This window comes from Vidua chalybeata, chromosome 7, assembly GCF_026979565.1.
Source record: "Vidua chalybeata isolate OUT-0048 chromosome 7, bVidCha1 merged haplotype, whole genome shotgun sequence".
NCBI lineage: Eukaryota > Metazoa > Chordata > Aves > Passeriformes > Viduidae > Vidua > Vidua chalybeata.
Window position 1 is genome coordinate 2,889,369 of NC_071536.1, and position 26,561 is coordinate 2,915,929.

Here is a 26,561-nt window from a genome sequence, read left to right on the forward strand (position 1 = left end):
TTTTAGGACGCGGAAAGTTTGCTTGTCGCACAGAAAACAAAGGGATTTAAGGCGGCTTTAACCATCGCCACCCCCAGGCGCCGCGCGCCCCCCTCAGCCCCTCACGGGCCGTGGCCACGCCCCCGGGTTTGGCCACGCCCCCCCCGCGGTCCTCCAGGAGCACAGAGAGGCGGGCGGCAGGTGCTGAGGGGCAGGCGGAAGTGACGTCAGAGCGCGGGCGCCTGCCGCGGGCGGGCGGCGCCGTGAGGGGAAGATGCCGGTGGCGGTGATGGCCGAGAGCTCCGCGAGCTTCAGGCGGCTCCTGGAGCAGTGCGAGACGCAGGAGCTGGAGGTGCCGCGGGGCGGGGGGAGTCTGTGTCTGTGCGTGTGAGGTGGGCAGGGTGCGCGGGCGGGAGCGGGCTCAGTGTTTGAACTCGCCCCTTGGGCTCGCCAGGGAGCCCTTCGGAGAGTGGCAGCCTGCAGATAAATGGTATAGTTTCCCTATAATTATTCGCGTCGTTTCAGAGGGAGTATGGGGGGGGTGGAGTTTGTGGGTTTCCGTCCTTCTCGTGGCTGAGAAAAGGAAGATATTGATGAGGGGAGTGGCTCGGGGAATTTACCCTTAGAACGAGTTTTACTGTGGCAGCTTTCACTGGAAGCTCCCTCCGTGCTGCTTTACGGTCCCTTGATAAAAGGCCTGAAGCCTTATTGGAAATCTTTGCGGCTCTCAAAATCGTACAGCTTTTTTTTTTTTTTTTTTTAATCGCTCGTTTATCTCCTCCTTGTGAGCTCCGCTGAGGTGTGGCGGGGGCCGAAGCTTAGCTTGAGGTTTTTGGGAGGGGCAGAGGGGCTTTGCTGTGGTGGAGTGGCCTGAGCTGAAGGCAAACGAATTAAGTCACGGGTGATTTCATTTCACTTTCAACAGCTGCAACTCTCATGAGCACAGGAAGGTGGAAAATGTAGGTTTATTTATTCCCCCCCAAAAAAAAAAATTGCACAGGCCTGTTACGTGATGTGAAAAAATAAATAAATAAAAATCAGTCGTCTCGGAGTGTTCAGTGTATTTAAACCTGGCTTCCTGCTGCCTTTTGTGTCACACCCCTCTTTGAAATCGGCGGGCCAAGAACGTGTGTTTGTTTCCAGGCCCCTGGAGGAATCGCCACACCCCTGGTTTATGGCCAGCTGCTGGCTCTGTACCTGTTGCACAACGACATGTAAGTGGCTTGTCCCAGCCTGTGGCACTGGCTTTGTCACCAGCACGTTGGGAATGGGCTCTGTGGTTAATAAAAACGTTGGTTTTACAGAGAAATAACGACAGCATTCCCGGGGATCAAGTCTCTTCCACGCCTTGATCTGACAGGGAAGCTGTTCTCCTTTCCTGTGGGGGAATTTGGGAATGCAGTTCCTTCAGTGGTGCAATTGGCTCCTCTGGGAAGTGTTAAACACTTCAGAGTTTTGTTTTGTAGCTCCTCAGGGCTGCATTTGTTTTTGGGGTTGTTTTGGATTTGGGCTGGATTTGTTTTGGGTTGGATTTGGGGCTGTTTTGGATTTGGGTTGGATTTGTTTTGGGTTGGATTTGGGGCTGTTTTGGATTTGGGTTGGATTTGTTTTGGGTTGGATTTGGGGTTGTTTTGGATTTGGGCTGGATTTGTTCCTTCTGTTTAAATTCCAGCAGGATAACTCTGGACCACCCCTGTTAAAAGTGAGGGTTACTGTTGGCTTGAAGGAGCTAAATCTGCAGGAATTCCTGGGAATTTGGTCTGGGGGGGGTTATTCCATGTCCCTGTGTGTACTTAATGCACTAAACTCGAGGTTTTAGGCAGAAGTTGCTTTCCCAAACTGAGGCAATTCATCAACTCTTGGTTGTGTTCCAGCACTCCAGTGTTGTCTGCTGGAGAGCAGCTCTGCTTTTCCCACTTCAGTATCCAATATTCCTCCCTGGAAATAATATTTTTAAAGCACTGAGAGTGTTCATTACAGCATCTGGACAAACCTTGTGGTGCCTCTTTGCAGCATTTGGCGACTGAGAAGTATTTTTAATCTTTTTGTTTATTTATTTTTAGGAATAATGCACGTTATCTCTGGAAAAGAATCCCTCCTGCTATCAAATCTGTAAGTACTGGGCCAAATGTACCAAATTTACCAAATTTACCTGCTGGTTTTGTTGCACAGCAATGTTCTCTGAAAATCTGGGGGTGGGAATGGGTTTATGCATAAGGATTTTCTTCTGGATTAACACTGGGGTTTGTTTGGGGTTTTTTTTGTTTTTGGTCACAACAGGCAAATGCTGAACTTGGTGCAGTTTGGTCAGTGGGACAAAGAATCTGGCAGAGGGATTTCCCAGGAATCTACACAGCAATCAGTGCACATCAGTGGTCTGAGACCATCCAGCCAATCATGGAAGCACTCAGAGGTACAAGCTGAGCAGGGAATTGCCTGGGATTATTTATGTCTGCTCCAACAGAAACAAATTGCTAATTGTGAAAAACCAGGACAACTGTTGCCAAGTTTTTGTAGGTTTTGCTAAAAGGTTTTCAGGTGTAAATGAATAGCTCTACAAAACCTTGTAGAAACAAGTAAATTGGTCTTAGTAGGATTTTGTTTCTGTGTATTCTTTGACACTGGATTTTCATAAGCCATGTGGTTTGTTCTGTAAGAGCAAAACAGACCATAAATCACCCAGTTTTATCAGACTTCTAACCAGGGAACTTGGCTTGGCATTTCAGAACCTTGTAGGGCTGACAAGGTGGTTTTTCTGTGAAATATTTTCCATCCTGTGTAATGGTAACATGCAGATTCTTGCTCCTAGAGGGCAGTGCAGACTGCTAAAAAGAGGTGTTTAGCAAAACAAATCCTCTGTAGCTTGAGAAACGACTCCTTTTCAGATGCCACTAATTATTAACTAACTGCTGGCATAGAATGCAGAGTTCCCTGAGGTGCTTTATGTGCTGGTGGTGGAGCCCAGCATGCTGCAGGCTGCACTTGGAGGTTCACTGTAGCCTCTGAGGGGGCTTGTCCTGGCAGAGAACAAGCTGCTGTCTCTTGCTGCTGACTGTGAGCTGTGGGAAGGGAGGGGGAGCTCCTGAAGTGCTCACTTGAGGGCTGGTAGTGATTTTCCAAAGGTGGTAGAATTGAGGAAATGTTCTCAGGTTTCCCAGCTCCTGTGTTCCTCTCTCCCTAGATGCCACCAGGAGACGAGCCTTTGGACTGGTTTCCCAGGCTTACACATCAATAGTTGCAGATGATTTTGCAGCCTTTGTTGGCCTTCCTGTAGAAGAAGCTGTGAAAGGTACTTGGCATTATTCCCTGAGTAATTTTTGTACTGATGATAAGCTCAGAGAGCTCTAAGTGATGATTAATAAAAACATGTCTACAAATTCTGAGCCTGTTAAGTGACCGAGCAGTGATTAGAGGGAAAAAAAAATCTTGGTTCTGGATAATGGTTTTTTAAAAATTATTTGCTGTTAATTATCACTCTCTATTCTCCCCTTCTGTGTCTTACAAATGCCTTTCCAGGTGTGCTAGAACAGGGCTGGCAAGCAGACTTTGCAACTCGCATGGTGATGCCTAAGAAGCCAGGTAGGTGGAGCTGTTACTTCATGAATCATTCAGCATTTTCTAGGAATTGGGCGTGGCGTTTTTAATTACAGCTTTGCACAGGATTCTGTTAGATACTTTTTGGACACTTAACGCTGCTCATAAACGCTGGGCGTGTGTAAAACGTGAGGAAGTACAAAGTGGTGGGTTTGGTTTGGACCTACAACAAGTAGTTTGGATTAAGCTAAATCCTCACATTAACTTGTTTAAACAAAAGCAGACAGGATATGCTGCGATGGCTCCCTCTCCTCCTCTGCTCTGGCTCTGCCTCTCTGCAACATAAACTGGGTGACCTCAAATGATGTGTCTTAACCTAACAAAGATGAGTAAAAAATAGACCATCTTGAACCTGAGATTTTTTTTTCCTTCAGGAGAATTAGAACTTCTTTAGGCAGGTGTTCCAAGGAGCTCCAGTTGTTGATATAATTTTCTTTGCTTTTAAAATCTAAATCTTCTTTTCTTCACTTTCATGGTGTTGATTACAGAATGTCTGTTCCTGCAAAGCTTGGTCTGCAAGCTGTGGCAAAAATAAATATTAAGGTGTAAAAGCAGGATGAAACAACTGTTCTTAAACTGCTCTGTGCAGCTCTGGCAGAAGGAGGCAAATTACAGCATATCCAAAAGGGCAGGATCTGTTAGACTAAGAAATGACACTGTTTGTATGGGCAGAGTTTTGGGTTTTCAGAGCCCATAATAAACAGGTGCCAGGTGTTGAAATCTACCCCTAAGGGGCACAAAGCCAAGCAGAGCCCTGAGATTTTATATATGAGTGGGGGTTTTATGAACTGGTTGCAAAATATGAAGAGCTTAAAAAAACTGGGAATTGCTTACATGTTTTTTTTCCAAAAGTGAGTGCAAGAACTACTATTTAGGCAAAAGAAAGAGGCTCTTTTGAAGCAGCTATGCCTTGGATATTCCGCTTTTTAGTTATGAAGTCAATGAGCAGGTTTAATTTTAATTAGCTTTTGATCCATGTTTTGTTGCATAGAACTGTTTAAAACTGTTCCACTGGGCTAATTTTGTATGTTTTTCTCCAGGTGTGCTGGAAGCTTCCTTTAACAGATTTATTCCTTCATCAGGTATTTTTGTTTATATATAATTGATTTAGCTAAACCTGCATAAGCAGTGTCAGCACTGAGTGGGAATTGAGTCCTAGAGAAGTGAAAGTTCTCACTGGCCCCCCTCCCCCAAAATAAAAAACAAGAGCCCACCCCAATCAGGTGCCATGTAAATGTGCTTCTCCCTCTGCCTTCTCACTCCCTCACATTTTAAGCAGTGCTTGAGATTGCTGAGGTTCCCAGTTCCGTAGCAGACCTCCTGTGTGTTCTGCTGGTCTGATCACCCACCAGATCTGTTTGTTTGGAGTCTTCAGGATGGCAGCTTGCAAGGAAAGGAGCAACCAGAGAGCTCCAGGAGCTTTCTTCTCAAGGCAGAGTACTGTCAGCCCTCATTACTCAGACTCCAGTGAGTGCAGAGAAATTCTGGAGGCTGCTGACACGTGGAACTTGTTGCAGCAGTTTTTGTGGTTGGTAACTCCTGGACTGCTGAATGGTGCAGATAACAGGAATTATGTCAGCTGGAGCTGTGCAGGGAGGAGATACAGTTAAGACCTGTCCCCAGAAGGCTGTTGAAAGTCAGATGCATTTAATTTGCTTTCCCTTACTGTTGTGATGGATGGTACTGTTGATGGATTTGCTTTCCAAATTTAAGTGATGATCCATTTGTTTTATCTTTATAGAACCTGCTCCGGTCCCACCAATTCCCAATGAACAGCAGTTGGCCAGATTGACTGACTATGTGGCTTTCCTGGAAAACTGATCACCCTGCTCCTGTGTTCAGAACAACCTGGGAATCCTGTGTACTGACAGTTTTAGATCTAAGATTTATTTTATTCTGTATCTGTTAAATGTTGCAGCGTCCCCCACTCAAAAGTGTGAAGTATCCAGTGTATGTCAGCCCCACTCCTGTTTTGCCAAAGCCCAGCTAGCAGTGAAACAATCCTTTAATTCCTGCAATGTTTATTCAGTAGGTACACAGCATACACAGCAGTATTACACAGTGCATTTTTTTAATTGACTCAAAGCAGAACTGTTTTCAGGTGTGTTAGAAATGGAGAAGAAACAGTTCTCTGGTGAGTACTGCAGTGCTTTTCACACATCCACTGCATGTTGAACTAGAGGAGAGAGAGTGGAAGACTGCCCAGCCTGTATGTACAGAGAAAAAATATTTTGATGAAAGTGAAAGAAAACAATTTTGCAGTAACTCTCTTGCAAATATTTTTGTGGCATATTTATAATGGATTTTTTTTCTTGTTCTTCCTAGATTGTTAAATCTCCTTGTTCTGATGTGAGAAATTTCACATCAGGCATATTTTTACAGCAGAATAATTGTTTGACAAAGACAAATCTACACTTTGAGGAAGTATTTTGACTTTTTGGAAGGTTTTATTTGAGTGACGTAGGACACCAGGTGTTTTCCTGGATAACCCTACACTTTGAGACCTGTCATGTCTTGCTCCCTTTCATTACACTGGGTCAGGATCTGCAAGAAATAACAATTCTTGCAGGAAATAAATACCTGTCTTTCAGCTTTCTGGGTTACTTTTGCAGTGATTGGAGAGGAGTTTCAAGGTTAGAGTAGGAGCAGAGCCCAGCTGGGAAGGGGGTGATACATTATGCTGCAGTATCAGTTTGAAGAGTAATTCTCTCTGTCAGAGCAGTGCTCTGTTAATGTTTGAGTTGAGAGTGGATTTTGGAAGCAAACATGAATCCTCTTGCCATTTGTGTTACGTTGGTGAAAAGGCTGTGGAGGAAGAGTGGTGCTTTAAAGGGCAGTGCATGTCTCCATTTACTTCTCCCCCTTTCTGAAATGCTATCCAGCGGTTCCATGGAAGCTGATGAGTGTGCCCTTGTGTTGTGATTGTTCTTCCAGTGTGCACTGCCTACTGTACATTCTCTTGGTGAGGGGGTGTTAGCAGGGAGGAATTACAAGCTGTGCTCTTGCTGCCTTGAGAGCTCCCTTGATATGTAAACACTTTCTCAAAATGATTATTTATTTGAAACCCACCTAAGACTTGGATTGCTAAATTTTTCTCCAGTGATATTAAAGAACATGTTTACACCGACCTTGTGCACTTGAGTTTTTAAATTTTCTGCAGAACAAAGGTCTGGTTTGGTGAGTTTTTAAATTAATTCTTACTGGCCTAGTTTGTATAGGGCTAGTTAAGGATTACTGCAATATTTTATGCCTCGACAGTTTTGTGTGCAGCAATTGTATGGTGTTGCATTAAAAAAAACACTGGCACCCCTCAGATGTCTTAAAATATTTCTTGGTGTAAAGTGTTTGAACAGCTGAGTGAAAATTTATTTCCCTTCTGTATTTGTATTATACTTGTCTGCACTTGTTGGTAGCACACAATCCTGCTTGGAGAAATGAAACTTAGACATAATTAAAGGATTATTAGATACTCAATGAATGGTAATAGGAGAGGAGCAATCTGGACACTGCCAGTGTGTGTCTGTCTCAAATCAGGTATCAAATCTATGTCAAATACAGTAAGTATGACCCTGACCTGTTCTAACAAGTTGATAACTGTGATTTCTGGTCTGCTGTAAATGTTAAGCTTTTAGCTTTGGGTCAGGCATTAACTCATAACTTGCCTTGAGTACTGTGTTCCCAAGCACACTTTTTGCCTTGTGCTACTTTGGAATCCAAGCTATTTCACCTGGATTTCATCCTCATTGTCCTTATCCTGGTTTTAGGTTTACAAATACCTGACTTCAGATGAGCAGCTTTATGCTTCCCTATCCAGAGCCCTACCTTGGGAACCACTGTGTGAAATATTTCCTGAAGTGACATTTTCAGGCATTTGAATCCTCACCTGGCCTGCACTAATAGGAAGTGCACTTCCTATTATTCTGCACTAAGAGGAAGTATTTTTGTGCTTGTATTTGCTGCTTTAATTGAAGCAATTGGTGTAGGTTTTGGAGTTCTTCCAAGTACAGTGCTGAGTGGGAGGACTTCTGAGTTAAGAAACCATTAGGAATGCAGTTGGGAACAGAGGTTCATGAAGGATTTGGAAAAAAGGAACTCAATTTCGATTTTCCATTTCACCTGCATCCCACATGTAATGAAACATAGTTTCTTGGCATTTTATTATCCTCTCCTATATGGGTCAGCAATGCTCATTTACCCACAGTTCCAGTCTTGTAAGGAAAGCTACTTGAGCTCCAAGGTGGTTAAACTAGGAGAAACTGGGTGGGGAAGCAGAAGAGCTGAGTGTCCCTCCCTGCTGAAGATCCACATGGAAACCTGTGGGCTTTAATAAGAAATCCTGACAGACTTTCCAGTATTTCATTGGAGCTGCCAGTAATGCAGTGAAGAAAATGAAAGCAGAATGTGCATGTACAAGTCTCAGCAGGCTTTGCAGGAGAGCACTCTGGATGTGCTCTAAGTCTGTGTTTCAGCCTGGGCTATGTGCAAGGCAGTAGGGGACATCTGGAAGGAGTTCTTGGGCGAGTGGTTGGTTCTCCCTGCATCCTACACTACAGGAGTTGGCTGGACCGTCACCCAGACACCACGTTGGTGTGCTCTTCTCCTTGGAAGGACTCTCTGGGCTGGCTGGTATGGCAAAAAAGCCGAACAATCCCGAACAAACCCAAAAAACAAGCTTCTCTGTTTAGCGTCAAGTTTGTTGTAATTGACTCTCAATGGACCATGTGAAGGCAAATGAGTTGCTGTTTGGAAATGGGAAGTAGATTTCCAAATACTTCACCTTCTCATGTCATGCCAATTGACTGGGGAAGTTTGTAACTTTATTTTTGTTTGTAACTACTTCTGTTGAGCAAAGGGAAGTAATGTGCTTTCCTGGTTTCCTGAATTTAGGGTTATTAAATGCCAGATTCCTCTCTGCCTTCACAGCAAAGAACCTCAGGTTTGGAATGGCCAGGCAGTCTGGCACAAATAAAGTCCAAGAACAGGTTAAGCTTTAGGAATGAAGATGCTCCCCATCAATTCCAAAGCAGGAAATGTGGATACCTCTCTCTTGAATGTGCTCTCATGTAATCAAAGTACAAGACTGGGAAGGAAGGGAGGCTTTTAGCAGTAGGAAACCAATTTGGTTCTGCCATGTGAGCCTTTTGTTACACAAGCATAAATAATAGAAACAAACAGTGCTTAATTGTGACCAGCATCTTACTTTGTGTTGTAATAGCCCCTCAAAGCTGAGGTTGATGTAAAAGTATGCGATGAGAATCCACATGGTGTGACAAGACTCATAGATCAGTGACTGCACCAAGACCCGGATTTGGCCTCTGATCCACGAGGAAGGACACACTCGTGTCTCAGGTGTTTGAGATCTGATGGATATTTGAGGTATGAGACACATTTTATTGCTTTGTCTTTTTAATCAGTATTGAGCCTGTGTCAAGTAGCACGTACCAGCTCTGAGAGCTATCCTGAGCTTTACAAAGTGAGAAGGATGATGATGACAGCACACTGTGCTTTCCTATGCTAACTGGGATCTATGTTTACACTGAGTTTATAAATTAATATATGGGACTTAAGTACCACACACGTGGAAAGTCTCACTCTGTAAGTCAAACCTGCCACAAAACAAAGGGAACTGTATTCAGTTCAAACATTTTACTGGATTCCAACTTGTGTGTGTTACACTTTGAGCCTGGCACTGCAGCTGATACAAGGTAACTTAATTACTCAGCTTGCCTGGCCCTTGAAAGAGTTAACACTTGGAAACAACTTGACACCTTTAGTATTTATGCTTTTAAAAATTACTTGGCTACATAAGTATTAATTGCTTCCAGATATTTAATGCTTAATGGTGTTTCTGTGGTAAATCACTACAGCAAATGGGTTCAGCCTTGATCTGATGGGTCAGCAGTGCTGAAGAAGTAGCAGATGCTGAGTAAGAGTAGGGACTCCTGTGGCTGAGGTTCAGGGCTGGAGAGAAGCCCTTTGGTGTCCCCTGAGGAGATGCCTGGTTCACAAGTTCTGGCTTTGCAGCTAGAAGATCCTTCTTTGCTTTTGCTGGAGCCCATTCCCTACCAATGCATCGCCTTCCATTGTTCCTGGATCAAGTCTGGTGGACCTGTGGCAACAAGGCTGTCCCATGTGCACCAGACAGCATTAAAGAGCAGGACATGTCTGCTTACAGCACTTGTCTTGGCTGCTCCTTCAGCGGGCTGCCACCATCATCAGAGACACAGAACAGCTTCTCCTCCCACAGTTTTCCCTATCCTCTGCACTTCCCGAGGTGTCTGCCTTGATGTTCACTGGGGAACCTCCCTGTTTGTGGCCATCCATTGCTGTGCTCCCCAGATGCAGATTGTGTTTTGACATGAGCTGCCAAAGCCAGACACACAGCAACTGGAGCCTAGACCATGAGAGGCTGGGCTGATGTTTTTTGCCAGAAAGCAAGAAGAACAGTCGAAAGAACATGAGGAAACTTAAGAATGTCTCTACAGGATACGAACACCAGTGCTGCCCAACCACATGAGGTGGTGGAAAGTTTACATCAGTGGGGACTCTGCCACACCTGCTGATGTCAGCGCTCCCCGGGCCCCAGGGCTCAGAGCAGCATTCGTGCCCTGGCCCACACGTTCCTTGTCCCTGTCACAGCCGCAGGTTTAGGACGGCCACCAGCCGGGACGTGTCCCAAGGAGGCCGTGGCAGCTTCCGTGGAAGGCCCCGTGCCCTTCCCAGCGCGGCTGCGTCGGCAGCCCTGGGGGCTCCTTGTGCTGCCCTGAGCCCGCAGAGCAGGGCAGGCTTTGCTGATGCTCTGAGCCGTTCCTAAAGATCCTGCAGGGCTGTCTCAGACACTTGGGGCCAGGGATTCCTTCCAACCTGGGCCACATTGGGTGGGCTGGGGGCAGCCCCAGGGCAGGTGACAGTGTGTGCAAGGGCCCATTGTGACACGCTGCAGCATGGTCACCGTGGCATAGAACGGGACAGGGTGTCCTTTGTGACACATAGTGACACAGGAGCTGGCAGTGACCAGACCACAGCACAGTGCTCTGTGCATACAGCTGTACAGCACGCAACAGAGCGGTGCCGTGAGGAGCCCCCGCGCAGCGCACTTGTTCATTGCTGACCTGGAGTTTTCCTTGACCTTACTGTTGTTGCAGGTGACCTCGAGGCCAGACCACAGGACTTGGTGACCCGTGGCCTTCTCGGGACTTGTCTTCTGCAGGTGCCCTCGAGGGCAGACCGTGGGACTGGGTGACTCGCAGCTTCTCCGAGGCATCTCCCATCCTTGCGGCCGGTGCCCTTGAGGCCAGACTGTTGTACTTGTCAACTCAGAGCTCTTCCAAGGCCTGTCTCTTGCAGGTGCTCTCGCCACTAGATTTTGGGAGAATGGCAGAGAAACGCCAAGGCCTGTTCAGGGGAAAGAAGAACAAAGGCTCTTCAGCTGCCCCAGCAAAGCAGCGTGATGTGACACCACGGTCCCAGCCACTGCAGGGCGGTGAGTGGCAGAGCTGGGCCACAGGGCTGATGGCTGCAGCCAGCTTGGCCCCATCCCATCCCATCCCATCCCATCCCATCCCATCCCATCCCATCCCATCCCATCCCATCCCATCCCATCCCATCCCCTGGGGACAGGCCCATGGACAGGATGGAAGAGGGGCCAGGCAGACATCCTGCAGGGGCCATGCTCCATCCCCCTGGGGCATCCCGGGGCTGTCCCTGCCTGGGGAGAGCAGGGCTGGGCTGTGTTCTCCAGCCTCTCCCGCAGCCCCTCAGCTCTGGCTGTGCTCACTCCTTGCCAGGTGCAGCCCTGGACCACAAACAAGAGCAGGAATCCACCCGTGGCCGCTTCTGCAGAACAGCGCAGGTACCTGCAGCCATCCCCACCTGGACTGGGCCTGCTGTCACTGCTCAGCCCAGCACCACGCTTGGAGCACTCCATGGAACATCCCGGGCTTCCCTGTCCTTTGTTCTCCTGCAGATGTTCCAGCAGTTCCTGCGCATTCGGCATAGGAAGACCGGCAGCACAGCAGCTGCGGGCGCAGCCAAGCCTGACTTGGGGCTGACCGAGCTCCAGGCAGAGCCTGATGGCAGCCCAGATTTGGCTGAGCGCTCAGAAGACTCTGAGACCTCAGTGACTGAAACCTGGGTAAAGGCTCTTCTCACGTCAAAGACTGAGGACATGGCCATCACAAACAGCAACAATGAAGAGACTCGGGGCATCACAAATACTGACACGAGACCAAATTCAGTGGAGCACTCCAAAGACTCTGAGGCTGCAATGAACAAGGACAGGTCAAAGGCTGCCATGGCTGGGGATGTGGCCGTCACAAGCACCAAAACCAGAGAGACTCAGGGCCTCACAATTACTAGCACCATGCCCGCTCCCACTGTGATTCATGCTCCCACTATGGATTTTCTCAAGGAGAGTGCTGTTCCTTTTCAGCAGCAGGTAAGCAGCCTGGGGCCAGGCCTGGAGGCCTCCCAGGATGGTGTGTCCCCTCAAGGCACAGTCACTGGGGCCCTTCAGCCTTTGAGGCCAGCACAGTGTGGTGGGAACAGAAGCACTTCTTGGGGGAAGCTGGGGAAGTTGTTCCCTTGGACAGTGCTCCAAGTCTTTCCCATGCCTCCTCCAGGTGCCAGCCATTGTAAGGAGCATTCACCAGAGGCTGGTGTCCCACGTCTCTGTGGATGCCAGGCTGCAAATGGACATTGTGAGGCTGGCAGAAGAACACCCTGCTGACGTGGTGCTGACCCTCCTGCGCTGTGCCCCAACGTGTGACAGGTACGGGGCCCACGAGCCTTGAGAGCTCAGGGCTCAGCAGCCTTTAGGGCCCGTGGCCCTGCACAGCCTGTCCAATGGTCTCTGCCAGACAGGCAGAGAGGCCCAGGACCCTCGGGCCCCTCTGTTTCCTGAGCCTGCTGCCAATGCTCCCCCCCTGCCCTTCAGGGCACCAGGCCTCTGTCACCTGGGCCCCCACAGCTGCACAGGGCATGGTGCTGTGACTGAGATGCCCCTGACACAGAGCTGCCATCCCACAGAGCTGCTACAGTGATGTGGAGAACCATAGGCTCGTCGAGTCCCACAGTGAAAAAGGTGCTGCCAACACTGCTCTCTGTGATGGAGGACTGGCCTCTGCACAGAATGTTCACCTCTGATGGGGATGACACAGATGTTTTTGCCCTGGCTGTGAGTTTCTAGAACTGGCTTTTACTCGCCCCCAGGTCACCTCTCCAGCAGCTCACCATCCTCTCCACGCCTCAGGCGCTGGGCTGAAACCTGGCCTAGGGGCAGGCTCAGGGGGCACCAGGCCCGCTGCTCCCCCTGAGCCTGCCCTTGGGCCCTGCCCCATGGACACCTCGGCACTGAGCGCTGCCTTGGGCTGCTTCTTTTGCAGGCAACTCTGGTGATCTGGGTGATTGTCCAAGTGCCCGAGTGCCACGAGGCAATGATCCTTTATTCCTCCCGCCTGTTTGTGGCTCTGCTCTTCCATGTTGTCATCACCACACAGCAGATGCCACCAGAGGAAGTTGATAACTTCTGGAGAGCATGCCGGGAGGAACACCGCTTTCCCAGCAAGCCCAACAGGTCCCAGTCCTCCTGTCCTTTTCATGCCTTTGTGGCCAGCGCCAGTGCTCCCAGTGTGACCTGGGCTTTGCTCTGCACACAGGTTTGCAGTGCAGGCCATGAAGGCTCTGCTCTGCCGACTGCAGTGTGACCATGTGGTGGTGGCTATGGAGCGCAAGCATGGCTGGGACACACTGCTGTGTGCTCACATCCAGCACTATGCCGTGGGTCTGCTGGCCAGGTGAGACCCCCTTCTGCCCACTGCCCCCAGCATTTGTGCCCTGTGCCCCACACAGTCCCAGAGGGCCTCATCACCGAGGGACGGCCAAGGAGACTGGAAAAGGCTGGGAGAGGAGGGTGCCCAGAAGGGGCTGCCTCTCCAAGCGCTCACGTCCCCTCCAGGGATGCTGGGGAAAGACCAGAGCTCTGTGAGTCAGTGCTGGGAGAGGTTTGGCCTCCCCACCTCAGGGCTTTGGTGCCTTTTTTCCCCCCTGCCAGGGAGATGCGCCGTGTCTTAATCCCTTTGTGTTCACGCATCGCACTCTACTTGCTCCGGCACCTCAGCATGGAGGAGCCGTGCTGGGATCTGCCCTTCCTGGCATTCCTTGTGGAGGTGAGCCTGTTGGCCAGCGCTGCCTCGCTGAGCTGCCTCCCAGCTCTCTGCCCTCTCGTAGCCACAGCTGCTTGGGACGGTGCCCACGCCCTGTGCTGCTGCCTGGGCCCAGCCCTGTGCGCTTCTGGGCTCCTGCCGGCCGGGTCCCCTGTCACTGCCCTGTGCCTTTCAGGTCCTGCATTGTCTGGACATGGGTAAATGTGGTGGCACCATACTGGAGATGATATCAAGGCACCTGCAGAGCGAGTGCAGGGAGCGGCGTCGCCTGGCACTCAGAGGCCTCGTGGTGCTCAGCAAGGATCCCTCGATGGTGAGAAGGGGGCAGCGGCTGAAGCTGCGCCGGGCAAAGCAGCCCCTTGGGCTGGCAGGGCTTCAGGAGCTGAGGCAGCTGCTCCCAGCTCTCCTGCCTCACCTGCCCCAGTGCTTTGGGACAGGCCTTTGGCCTGTGGGCCCTGCAGCAGCAGGGTGGGTTTGCAGTGCCAGGGCGCTGCTGGCCGTGCAGCCGTCCATGGCTTCCCAGCCCAGCCTTGTGTTCCTCACAGGCCAGAAGAATAGGCATCCTGTCTCAACAGCTTGTGGATGTTCTGGGTGATGCAGATGGAGAGGTGGTCAGCATGAGCCTCTGTGTGTTCACGAATGTGCTCCAGCACCAAGACATCCTGGTATCCAGCACCACTGCCCCAAAGCTAGCTGAGGCACTTCTACCACTCTTTGACCATGTAAGGCTCTGTGGCCCCAGCCACAGGTATCGGGTGCTTCCCAGAAACTTTGTGCCCTGTGGATTTTCAGGCCCTTGTCCAGGTGGGCCTGGAGTAGTTGGTGTAGGTTTTTTCCTTTCCTCCAGGACAGCAGCCATGTGCAGCTGCTCTCCATTCAACTCTTCTGCAAGGTGATGGAATTGGTAGTGGATGAGGGAAAAAAGCCCCTGAAGACAATTGTGAACAAGAGCCTGGACAAACTTTTAATCTACTGTCATGATGAGAACTGGCACGTGGCACAGGTGAGCATTTCTATGATGCTGGCAGGGGGCTCGGCTGCCTCCTGCCCTGGCGCCTGGCGGGCTGCAGCCTCCTCCAGGCCTTGGCACAGGGACATGGGTCCTGGGCCCTGGGCTGTGGGGCCATCTCTGGGTGTCTGCTGCTCTCCAGGCCTCTCGGGAAACGCTGCTTCGTGTGACCAAGTTCCTGAAGAGGAGGGCTCTTGAACAGCTGGTGAAGAAGGGGAATCTGTGGAAGTTTGCAGAGGTCCTGGTAAGGACGGCCTGGAAGCCCCAGGCTCAGCCTGGAGCATCCCCCTGGGCGCGGTGCTCAGTGTGTGGGCTGGCAGCTGTGCCCCTGCCCGCTGCTGCAGCCAGAGGCCGCGCGGGCTCTTCTCCAGGCTCCCGTGGGCCCCAGCCGGGTGCCGATGGAGCCCCGGCCCGGCGGGGCTGCGGGGCGGCACCGCGGCTCCCCGGGCAGCAGCCGGCCCTCTGCCCCCTCCAGAGCCCGGCGCCAGCGGCTGCTGGCCGGGCCTCAGGGCTGTGCGGGCAGGGGAGGCCGGGGCTGGGCGCAGGGAGCGCCTGGCCCAGGGGCTGAGCCCGCCCCAACCCTTCCCTGCTGCCGCTCTCTCCAGCTGGCAGAGGACAGGAGCCGAGCGGCCGAGCACCTGCGCCGGGCCCTGCCCTACCTGCAGAGCCCACAGGAGTCCCTGCGAGAGGCGGCCGTCAGGTTCATGGGTGAGCCAGGAGCCCGGGCTCCCTCCCCGCCCCGCCGCAGCTCGGCCCCAGCCCCGCCTGCTGCCCCGGCAGCGCCATCCGGGCCCGGCGCCGTGGAGCCCCGCCTGGCCTGGGCGCTGCTGCCGCCCTCCGGCAGCCGTGCCCTTGGGCGGCAGCGTGCGGCAAGGGCCCGGGCTGAGCCCTGCCGGGCCACGAGGCCGTGTGGCCACAGGGCTGGCAGCGCCGCTGGCAGGGAGCTGTGCCGCTGGGCCGTGACAGGCTCTGTGTTCGCAGGGACGGCCGGGCGGTACCTGAAGGGACAGCCAGCAGAGCTTCACGTTCTCACTCAGGGTGAGTGAGGGCAGCGGGCTGTCAGCGGGGGCTGGCCGGCAGAGCTGCAGTGCCTGGGCAGGGAGCTGCAATCCCTGTCCCGGCTGCGGCGAGCTTCGCTCCTTGTGTGGACGAGGGCTGGTGTGGGCAGGGCACAGAGAGTTTTCAGGGACGCGGGTGGGGGGATTCGTGAGCAGCACCTTGCGGCTGGTCCCGCTGGGTCCTCCTCTCTGTTCGGCGTGGCGAGAGCTGGGAGGGATGGCCTTAGCAGAAGAATCGCCGGGTGCTCTGACCGTGGTAGCTTATGTCTTCCAGCCCTTGAAGCCATGAGCAAAGATGACAGCCCATCCTCCACTAACCTGGAAATTCGGGCAATTTTTGGACAAAGATCTGCAGAACTAAGATCATCTGCTGGGTTCAGAGAACCAGGGTCCCAAGAAGAGTACCAGGAGACAGTGAAGAGAACACCACCACTCAATGTCACTGGAGCTCCAGGCACAGCTGATGCTGGCTACGGCTGAACCTGTGCGAAGCTCCCCTAGCTCCTGCCTTCCCCCTCCCTGTTGACAGCTCCCTCTCTCCAGCCCTCAGACCCTGCCCATCCCCCCCCTTTTTTTTTTTGCCCCCATCTCATCCCTTCACTTTCCCTTCCATTAATAAACAGTTTGGTTCCCCCCCCCCCTTACCTGCATCTCTGTGGAGATGAAGTGACGCAAATCCTGAGCCCAGGGACACACAGGCCCCTGCTGCCGTTCTCTTCCACGCCGTGTTTTGGGCACACACACGGAGCAACGGGGGCAGATCAGGCTGGAAAGGTGCCTGTGCTGAAGGTGCAGTTCCACAACAGTGTGGAGTTGCAGATCTTGCTGAGCACCCTGGAACCCCTGGAATTTGGAAGAGCCAAGCTGAGGATGAAGCCAGCTGTGAGGGATTCCATGGCAAGCATCCACGGAGGTCAAAGGAGCTTGGAATGCTGGAAGTTTTCAAGAATAGCTTCCTAAAGCTCAGCAGTGCTCCATCCCTGCACAGGATGAGGAAGAGGACAGAACCAGCGACCATTTGGGCTTAACAGTGGGATTTGGGTGTGCCTAAGAGCAAATGAAGCTGCAGCGCAGCGCCCGGGACTCGGACGCGCAACCGTGCCAGTGCCCGGAGCGCTGTCAGGCAGTGCTGGGATCCCGGGTGTGGTTCTGGTCCCCATAGGTGAGGAATGGCAGCCCCAGGCTCAGAGCCAGTCAGAAAGCCAACCAAGTGAGCCCACAGGGAGGGCACCCTTCCCGTTTCTCTTGGGCATGGCCGCAAAACAGCCCCTGCTGCTTCTTCCTCCGCCTGTGTTTGGGGTGTGCTGCTGGCAGAGGCAGCCAGGTTGTGCTCTGCCTTCCAAAGCCTGTTGGGAGCGGGCATGAAAAGCGCTGTGTGCACAGCGGAGAGTCCTGGAAGGTGCTGGCAGGAGCGTCCTGCGGGAACAGGGCTCTGGTCTGTGGCCGGGAACAGCCTGGTTTTGGTGCCGTGAGCGCAGGCAGGAGTTGAGGCAGGTGAAGAGGCAGCGGGCAGCTTGTGTTGGTAGAGGGTCGGGGGCTGCACCTCTGAACCTCCACCTGGATACGCACTTGGGGGAATACGAGCCAGAGCTGGAGCGCCTGTCCTGAAAGGACCTGAACTCCTTCAGCCTTGCCAGCGTTTCTTAAGGCTGTGTTGGTGTTCCCCAGAAAAGCTGCACATTTAGGGAAACGCCTTTGGAGGAAAGGGGCTTGCTTCTCAAGGAAAGTGCTTCCCCAGGGAGCTCTTAGTGAGGCAGGTGCAAGTGTCCCCCTTTGGCTCTCTGTGCTCCTTTCAGTCCTTGAGGCCCGCTGGACTTGGCAGAGGGGCAGGGGAAGGGAGAAGGCTGTGAAGAGCAGGTTTGGCATCCACCTGGACCTGCGGAGAACAACCCAAGCACCTGCAGCAGGGTGTGTTACCCCCCATTGGACAGAGGTGTGAGCAGAACCATCTCTGTCCTGCTGTGAGGCCCAAAGCTCTCTCTGGGGGCTGTGAATTAAAGGCCTTTACACACACCCTTTTCACATCTTCCCTGTGTGCTGCATTTCAACTCTTGGCAATATGCATTTGCCTCCTGCTTGGTGGGAGCTGCTGTGGCCCAGGGCCAGCCCAGAGCTGGGCTGGGTGGGCCAGGCAGCGTGGAGAGTCTTGTTTGATCTTGGTGTGTCCCTGGCCTCAGAAAGGCTTGGAAGGTTTGCCTCCCCAAGTGTCCCGCTCATTGGCTCTCCCTGTGCATCTTGGAGAGCACAAGGTAGGCATTTCTGGCAGCTGGGCATCAGCAGGCCTTAAAATGGGGGCGTGTTGTGGAGCGAGCCCAGCTGAGATACCCTGAGAGGAGCCCAGTGCTCCTTGCTCCTCTCTGCTGACACGGGAGCGTCTGTCTGCTTTCGGGACGGCCCTGGCTGTGTCAGGGGTGCTATGTGGACACGAGACAGCTGGTCCTGTCCCACTGGGTCCCAGCAGTGCCTGGCAGCAGTCCTGCATCCACGTCAGGATGCTGGCCAAGAGAGGCCCTGGAAGCTGAGGCAGCTGACTTTAAGCTTTTGCAGATACACGCAGGGGATGGCCAACAGTGTTCCCTCAGGATACTGCAGTCCTGAGGGGCCTCCCCAGAGCTGCCTGATGCCGCCCACTCCTTGCGGCACCAGTTGCTTTCCTCTGGAATGTTCTACCTCCCCCGAGAGTGAAGGGGGAGCTGGAGAAAGAGCTTGCCAGGCTGCTCTCCATCCTTTCCCAGCAGCCCTGGCTGAGTGGAGAAGTCCGAGCTGAGCGCAGATGTGCCAATGGAACAGCCGTGCACAGGAAGGCTCGCTGGGAAGGATGAGCCAGGATCCATAGGCCTGGCAGCCTGAGCTTGCTGCCAGGGAAGGCCTTGGAGCGGATGCTCCCGAGTGCCATCCCAAAGCACGTGCAGGGAACCAGGGGGTCTGCTGGACGGTGGGAAAGCTCTGCGGAGGGATGGGGACAGCTGGGGCTCCTAGTGGGCTGTTGAGGGCTTCTCTGCGGGTGTTTGCAGGGGGTTGGTGTTGGGGAGCGTGTTGGGGAAGGAGTTGTCTGCAAGGTGAGAGGTCTAGGCTGGAATTTGAGTCAGCCTGAAGGCAGCATCTGTGGTTTGGCACAGCTTTGCTTATGGAGGCCAGAAGGAATATCTGTGATTTTTCCTCTTTGTGGTCCTGATTCTCCTGCAGGGAACAAGATGGGAGAGCTGTACTGTGTTGGCCACTTAGATATCTGTACTGGGGGAGGATGAGCCCTTCTGCCATCTACTCATTTGTCTGGGCTACTTTTGTAAGACTGAGTGGACTTTAATTTCTTGAGAGATGTTATTCCTTAAGAGTATTAGGAGATTATAATACCTTCATTGAAAACCATTTGCACACCAAAGAGTGGCCTTCTTTTTGCCTCTGTATAGAGCTATGTTTTGTAAAGTGACTTTCAATGGATGACGTTATTGTGAATGAGTTGCTGCTTTTAGATGGAAGCAAACATCCAAACCACTCACGTTCTCAGGCCATCCCATTTAATTTGGGAAGTTTGCAAACATTGGAACTTTATAAATTCTGCAATGGGAAGTGAAGCTTGCCTGAAGTGAGGATTCCTTAATGCCAGATTTTTCTGTGTCTTCACTGCAAACGTGTTTTTGTGCTGCAGGAAATGACTTCAATGAGAAAATAATTCCAGCATGGAGTAAGAGCTTCTGACAGAGACCAAGTGTTGCCAGCACTTGCTCCAGGTGCTCCTGCCAGCAGCCCCTGCAGGCAGGGGCACAGCCCCCAATGCACATGGGGTGCATTGCATTTGGCTCCCTGTGGCACAGAAGCCCCCCAGGGGCACCGGTCTCTGGGGCAGGAGACGGGCACCAGCGCTGCCAGGGCTCGGGGGGTGGCAGGGCTGCTTGGGCGGGGACTCTGCCACACCTGCTGATGTCAGCGCTCCCCGGGCCCCAGGGCTCAGAGCAGCGTTCGTGCCCTGGCCCACACGTTCCTTGTCCCTGTCACAGCCGCGGGTTTAGGATGGCCACCAGCCGGGACTTGTCCCAAGGAGGCCGTGGCAGCTTCCGTGGAAGGCCCCGTGCCCTTCCCAGCGCGGCTGCGTCGGCAGCCCTGGGGGCTCCTTGTGCTGCCCTGAGCCCGCAGAGCAGGGCAGGCTTTGCTGATGCTCTGAGCCGTTCCTAAAGATTTTGCAGGGCTGTCTCAGACACTTGGGGCCAGGGATTCCTTCCAACCTGGGCCACATTGGGTGGGCTGGGGGCAGCCCCAGGGCAGGTGACAGTGTGTGCAAGGGCCCATTGTGACACGCTGCAGCATGGTCACCGTGGCATAGAACGGGACAGGGTGTCCTTTGTGACACATAGTGACACAGGAGCTGGCAGTGACCAGACCACAGCACAGTGCTCTGTGCATACAGCTGTACAGCACGCAACAGAGCGGTGCCGTGAGGAGCCCCCGCGCAGCGCACTTGTTCATTGCTGACCTGGAGTTTTCCTTGACCTTACTGTTGTTGCAGGTGACCTCGAGGCCAGACCACAGGACTTGGTGACCCGTGGCCTTCTCGGGACTTGTCTTCTGCAGGTGCCCTCGAGGGCAGACCGTGGGACTGGGTGACTCGCAGCTTCTCCGAGGCATCTCCCATCCTTGCGGCCGGTGCCCTTGAGGCCAGACTGTTGTACTTGTCAACTCAGAGCTCTTCCAAGGCCTGTCTCTTGCAGGTGCTCTCGACACTAGATTTTGGGAGAATGGCAGAGAAACGCCAAGGCCTGTTCAGGGGAAAGAAGAACAAAGGCTCTTCAGCTGCCCCAGCAAAGCAGCGTGATGTGACACCACGGTCCCAGCCACTGCAGGGCGGTGAGTGGCAGAGCTGGGCCACAGGGCTGATGGCTGCAGCTAGCTTGGCCCCATCCCATCCCATCCCATCCCATCCCATCCCATCCCATCCCATCCCATCCCATCCCATCCCATCCCATCCCCTGGGGACGTGCCCATGGAGAAGAAGGAAGAAGGGCCTTGCTCCATCCCCCTGGGGCATCCCGGGGCTGTCCCTGTCTGGGGAGAGCAGGGCTGGGCTGTGTTCTCCGGCCTCTCCCGCAGCCCCTCAGCTCTGGCTGTGCTCACTCTTTGCCAGATGCAGGGAAGAAGCAGGACCCCGCTCATGGTGGCTTCAGCAAAACACTGACGGTACCTGCAGCCATCCCCACCTGGGCTGGGCCGGCTGTCACTGATCAGCTGAGCACTCTGTGGAACATCCCTTTCTTCCCTGCTCTTCTGCAGAATTTCATTATGTGTAGAAAGACTGCAGATACAGAGGATGCAGACAAATTTGACGACAGGCGAACTGATGTTAGCACAGCGTCAATTGAATGTGCAGAAATGAGTAATTACGTAGTGAAGGCTGACCAGGTAACAAATGAGGCCAGTTGAGATACCTGAATGACTGAGGTCATAAAAAACACTGACACTACCCCCACTTTAACTGTCATTTATGCTTATGATTTATTATTCATGGATAATTGTGGTTTTTATCAGAAGTAATAAGCAGCCAGTGCCCATGGCTGGAGGTCTCCCAGGATCATGTGGCCCAACAAGCCACGTCCACTTGCCTGCCTCAACCTTTGAGGCCAGCACAGTGTGGGGGGAAGGGAAGCACGTCTTGGAGATAGCTGGGGAACCTCCTCCCTCGGGGAGCGCTCCAAGTTTTCCCCACACCTCTTCCAGGTGCCAGAAATGGTGAGGATTATGCACCAGAGACTTGAGTCCCCTGTGACTGCTGATGTCAGGCTATTCATGAACATTCTGAGGATGGCAGAAGAACACCCTGCTGGTGTGGTGCTGACCCTCCTGCGCTGTGCCCCAACGTGTGACAGGTACGGGGCCCACGAGCCTTGAGAGCTCAGGGCTCAGCAGCCTTTAGGGCCCGTGGCCCTGCACAGCCTGTCCAATGGTCTCTGCCAGACAGGCAGAGAGGCCCAGGACCCTCGGGCCCCTCTGTTTCCTGAGCCTGCTGCCAATGCTCCCCCCCTGCCCTTCAGGGCACCAGGCCTCTGTCACCTGGGCCCCCACAGCTGCACAGGGCATGGTGCTGTGACTGAGATGCCCCTGACACAGAGCTGCCATCCCACAGAGCTGCTACAGTGATGTGGAGAACCATAGGCTCGTCGAGTCCCACAGTGAAAAAGGTGCTGCCAACGCTGCTCTGTGTGATGGAGGACTGGCCTCAGCACAGCATGTTCACCTCTGATGGGGATGACACAGATGTTTTTGCCCTGGCTGTGAGTTTCTGGAACTGGCTTTTTCTCACCCCCAGGTCACCTCTCCAGCAGCTCTCCATCCTCTCCATGCCTCAGGGGCTGGGCTGAAACCTGGCCTGGGGCAGGCTCAGGGGGCACCAGGCCCGCTGCTCCCCCTGCCTCTGCCCTTGGACCCTGCCCCATGGACACCTCGGCACTGAGCGCTGCCTTGGGCTGCTTCTTTTGCAGGCAACTCTGGTGATCTGGGTGATTGTCCAGGTGCCCAAGTGCCATGAGGCAATGCACAGATATGCCCCCGAGCTGCTCATGGCTCTGGTAGTTCAAATTTGCGACAGCACAGCGCATACTTCTGAGGAGGTTGACACCTTTTGGAAGCAATGCCAGGAAGAACACCACCTTAGCACAAACCCCAGCAGGTGCTCTGTCCCAGTTCTCCCATACCTCCCATGTCCCCAGGGCAGGAGCCAGAGATGACAGCATGACTGGGCTTTGCTCTGCACACAGGTTTGCAGTGCAGACTATGAAGGCTCTGCTCTGCCGACTGCGTTGTGACAATGTGGTCATGGAAATGGCACGCAAGCATGGCTGGGACACTCTGCTGTGTGCTGACACCCAGTACTACGCTGTGGGTCTGCTGGCCAGGTGGGACCCCCTTCTCCCCGCTGCCCCCAGCATTTGTGCCCTGTGCCCCACACAGTCCCTGTGCTCATGGGCCAGAGGGCCTCGTCAGCGAGGGACGGCCAAGGAGACTGGAAAAGTCTGGGAGAGGAGGGTGCCCAGAAGTGGCTGCCTCTCAGAGGGCCCACATCCCCTCCAGGGAAAGATCAAATCTTTGTGAGCCAGTCCTGGGAAATATTTGGCCTCCCCACCTCAGCGTCTTGGTGCCCTTTTCCTCCTGTTAGGGAGATGTGCCGTGACTCCATGCCCTTGTGTTCTCACATTGCACTCCACCTGCTTGGGCTGCTCAGCACAGAAGGGCATCGCTGCGAGCTGCCCTTCCTGGCGTTCCTGGTGGAGGTGAGCCTGTTGGCCAGCGCTGCCTCGCTGAGCTGCCTCCCAGCTCTCTGCCCTCTCGTAGCCGCAGCTGCTTGGGACGGTGCCCACGCCCTGTGCTGCTGCCTGGGCCCAGCCCTGTGCGCTTCTGGGCTCCTGCCGGCCGGGTCCCCTGTCACTGCCCTGTGCCTTTCAGGTCCTGCATTGTCTGGACATGGGTAAATGTGGTGGCACCATACTGGAGATGATATCAAGGCACCTGCAGAGCGAGTGCAGGGAGCGGCGTCGCCTGGCGCTCAGAGGCCTCGTGGTGCCCAGCAACGATCCCTCGATGGTGAGAAGGGGGCAGCGGCTGAAGCTGCGCCGGGCAAAGCAGCCCCTTGGGCTGGCAGGGCTTCAGGAGCTGAGGCAGCTGCTCCCAGCTCTCCTGCCTCACCTGCCCCAGTGCTTTGGGACAGGCCTTTGGCCTGTGGGCCCTGCAGCAGCAGGGTGGGGTTGCAGTGCCAGGGCGCTGCTGGCCGTGCAGCCGTCCATGGCTTCCCAGCCCAGCCTTGTGTTCCTCACAGGCCAGAAGAATAGGCATCCTGTCTCAACAGCTTGTGGATGTTCTGGGTGATGCAGATGGAGAGGTGGTCAGCATGAGCCTCTGTGTGTTCACGAATGTGCTCCAGCACCAAGACATCCTGGTATCCAGCACCACCGCCCCAAAGCTAGCTGAGGCACTTCTACCACTCTTTGACCATGTAAGGCTCTGTGGCCCCAGCCATGGGACTGGCTGCTGCCCAGGAATTTTGTGCCCTGTGGATTTTTAGTCTTTTACTCAGGTGGGCCTTGAGAAGTTGTTGCTGAGGTCTTTTCTGCTTCCTTTCCTCCAGGACAGCAGCCATGTGCAGCTGCTCTCCATTCAACTCTTCTGCAAGGTGATGGAATTGGTAGTGGATGAGGGAAAAAAGCCCCTGAAGACAACTGTCAACCAGAGCCTGCTCCCCCTCTTCTTGCACTGCCATGAGGAGAACCAGCGTGTGGCAAAAGTGAGTTTTTGTGTGATGCTCCTGGATCTCTGGAAGGGGGCTCGGCTGCCTCCTGCCCTGGCGCCTGGCGGGCTGCAGCCTCCTCCAGGCCTTGGCACAGGGACGCGGGTCCTGGGCCCTGGGCTGTGGGGCCATCTCCGTGTCTCTGCTGCTCTCCAGGCTTCTCGGGAAACGCTGCTTCGTGCAGCTGGGTTCCTGAAGAAGAGGGGTCTGATGCAGATGGTGAAGAAGGACAAGCTGTCAAAGTTCGGCAAGTGCCTGGTAAGGACGGCCTGGAAGCCCCAGGCTCAGCCTGGAGCAGCCCCCTGGGCGCGGTGCTCAGTGTGTGGGCTGGCAGCTGTGCCCCTGCCCGCTGCTGCAGCCAGAGGCCGCGCGGGCTCTTCCCCAGGCTCCCCTGGGTCCCAGCCGGGTGCCGATGGAGCCCCGGCCCGGCGGGGCTGCGGGGAGGCACCACGGCTCCCCGGACAGCAGCCGGCCCTCTGCCCCCTCCAGAGCCCGGCGCCAGCGGCTGCTGGCCGGGCCTCAGGGCTGTGCGGGCAGGGGAGGCCGGGGCTGGGCGCAGGGAGCGCCCGGGCCAGGGGCTGAGCCCGCCCCAACCCTTCCCTGCTGCCGCTCTCTCCAGCTGGCAGAGGACAGGAGCCGAGCGGCCGAGCACCTGCGCCGGGCCCTGCCCTACCTGCAGAGCCCACAGGAGCCCCTGCGAGAGGCGGCCGTCAGGTTCATGGGTGAGCCAGGAGCCCGGGCTCCCTCCCCGCCCCGCCGCAGCTCGGCCCCAGCCCCGCCTGCTGCCCCGGCAGCGCCATCCGGGCCCGGCGCCGTGGAGCCCCGCCTGGCCTGGGCGCTGCTGCCGCCCTCCGGCAGCCGTGCCCTTGGGCGGCAGCGTGCGGCAAGGGCCCGGGCTGAGCCCTGCCGGGCCACGAGGCCGTGTGGCCACAGGGCTGGCAGCGCCGCTGGCAGGGAGCTGTGCCGCTGGGCCGTGACAGGCTCTGTGTTCACAGGGACGGCCGGGCGGTACCTGAAGGGACAGCCAGCAGAGCTTCACGTTCTCACTCAGGGTGAGTGAGGGCAGCGGGCTGTCAGCGGGGGCTGGCCGGCAGAGCTGCAATGCCTGGGCAGGGAGCTGCAATCCCTGTCCCGGCTGCGGCGAGCTTCGCTCCTTGTGTGGACGAGGGCTGGTGTGGGCAGGGCACAGAGAGTTTTCAGGGACGCGGGTGGGGGGATTCGTGAGCAGCACCTTGCGGCTGGTCCCGCTGGGTCCTCCTCTCTGTTCGGCGTGGCGAGAGCTGGGAGGGATGGCCTTAGCAGAAGAATCGCCGGGTGCTCTGACCGTGGTAGCTTATGTCTTCCAGCCCTTGAAGCCATGAGCAAAGATGACAGCCCATCCTCTACTAACCTGGAAATTCGGGCAATTTTTGGACAAAGATCTGCAGAACTAAGATCATCTGCTGGGTTCAGAGAACCAGGGTCCCAAGAAGAGTACCAGGAGACAGTGAAGAGAGCACCACCACTCAATGTCACTGGAGCTCCAGGCACAGCTGATGCTGGCTACGGCTGAACCTGTGCGAAGCTCCCCTAGCTCCTGCCTTCCCCCTCCCTGTTGACAGCTCCCTCTCTCCAGCCCTCAGACCCTGCCCATCCCCCCCCTTTTTTTTTTGCCCCCATCTCATCCCTTCACTTTCCCTTCCATTAATAAACAGTTTGGTTCCCCCCCCCCCTTACCTGCATCTCTGTGGAGATGAAGTGACGCAAATCCTGAGCCCAGGGACACACAGGCCCCTGCTGCCGTTCTCTTCCACGCCGTGTTTTGGGCACACACACGGAGCAACGAGGGCAGAACAGGCTGGAAAGGTGCCTGTGCTGAAGGTGCAGTTCCACAACAGTGTGGAGTTGCAGATCTTGCTGAGCACCCTGGAACCCCTGGAATTTGGAAGAGCCAAGCTGAGGATGAAGCCAGCTGTGAGGGATTCCATGGCAAGCATCCACGGAGGGCAAAGGAGCTTGGAATGCTGGAAGTTTTCAAGAATAGCTTCCTGAAAGCTCAGCAGTGCTCCATCCCTGCACAGGATGAGGAAGAGGACAGAACCAGCGACCATTTGGGCTTAACAGTGGGATTTGGGTGTGCCTAAGAGCAAATGAAGCAGCAGCGCAGCACCCGGGACTCGGACGCGCGACCGTGCCAGTGCCCGGAGCGCTGTCAGGCAGTGCCGGGATCCCGGGTGTGGTTCTGGTCCCCACAGGTGAGGAATGGCAGCCCCAGGCTCAGAGCCAGTCAGAAAGCCAACCAAGTGAGCCCACAGCGAGGGCACCCTTCCCGTTTCTCTTGGGCATGGCCGCAAAACAGCCCCTGCTGCTTCTTCCTCCGCCTGTGTTTGGGGTGTGCTGCTGGCAGAGGCAGCCAGGTTGTGCTCTGCCTTCCAAAGCCTGTTGGGAGCAGGCATGAAAAGCTCTGCGTGCAGAGCGGAGAGTCCTGGAAGGTGCTGGCAAGAGCGTCC

The 26,561-nt window shown here is 54.6% G+C and overlaps 3 protein-coding genes across 4 annotated transcripts; all 3 read left to right on the forward strand.

Annotated features, from left to right (window-relative positions):
• Positions 1–205: 205 nt before the first annotated feature.
• On the forward strand, positions 206–6,900 carry COPS8 (COP9 signalosome subunit 8). Its single transcript, XM_053948327.1, has 8 exons — positions 206–331; positions 1,123–1,193; positions 2,043–2,091; positions 2,260–2,392; positions 3,161–3,268; positions 3,496–3,558; positions 4,614–4,655; positions 5,315–6,900. Exons 1-8 carry the CDS (start codon positions 254–256, stop codon positions 5,392–5,394), a joined length of 624 nt encoding a protein of 207 aa, XP_053804302.1. The 5' UTR covers positions 206–253; the 3' UTR covers positions 5,395–6,900.
• Positions 6,901–9,342: 2,442 nt separating this feature from the next.
• Positions 9,343–17,903, forward strand: LOC128791056 (maestro heat-like repeat-containing protein family member 1). Of its 2 annotated transcripts, none has more exons than XM_053948390.1 (15): positions 9,343–11,056; positions 11,361–11,425; positions 11,540–12,010; positions 12,195–12,343; positions 12,601–12,748; positions 12,957–13,147; positions 13,230–13,367; positions 13,625–13,739; positions 13,912–14,049; positions 14,282–14,484; positions 14,565–14,739; positions 14,888–14,989; positions 15,351–15,453; positions 15,727–15,783; positions 16,078–17,903. In XM_053948390.1, the coding sequence occupies exons 1-15, from the start codon at positions 10,948–10,950 to the stop codon at positions 16,281–16,283; spliced, it is 2,370 nt and encodes a 789-aa protein (XP_053804365.1). In that variant the 5' UTR covers positions 9,343–10,947; the 3' UTR covers positions 16,284–17,903. The 2 variants fall into 2 exon arrangements, with proteins under 2 accessions (XP_053804365.1, XP_053804366.1); XM_053948391.1 differs by having other exon boundaries at positions 9,351–11,056; positions 14,282–14,458; positions 14,584–14,739; positions 16,078–17,900.
• A 1,479-nt stretch (positions 17,904–19,382) lies between these two features.
• LOC128790636 (maestro heat-like repeat-containing protein family member 6) lies at positions 19,383–25,782 on the forward strand. Its single transcript, XM_053947556.1, has 15 exons — positions 19,383–20,645; positions 20,923–20,975; positions 21,069–21,197; positions 21,513–21,661; positions 21,919–22,066; positions 22,274–22,461; positions 22,550–22,687; positions 22,948–23,062; positions 23,235–23,372; positions 23,605–23,781; positions 23,914–24,069; positions 24,229–24,330; positions 24,692–24,794; positions 25,068–25,124; positions 25,419–25,782. Exons 1-15 carry the CDS (start codon positions 20,537–20,539, stop codon positions 25,622–25,624), a joined length of 1,968 nt encoding a protein of 655 aa, XP_053803531.1. The 5' UTR covers positions 19,383–20,536; the 3' UTR covers positions 25,625–25,782.
• Positions 25,783–26,561: the final 779 nt, after the last annotated feature.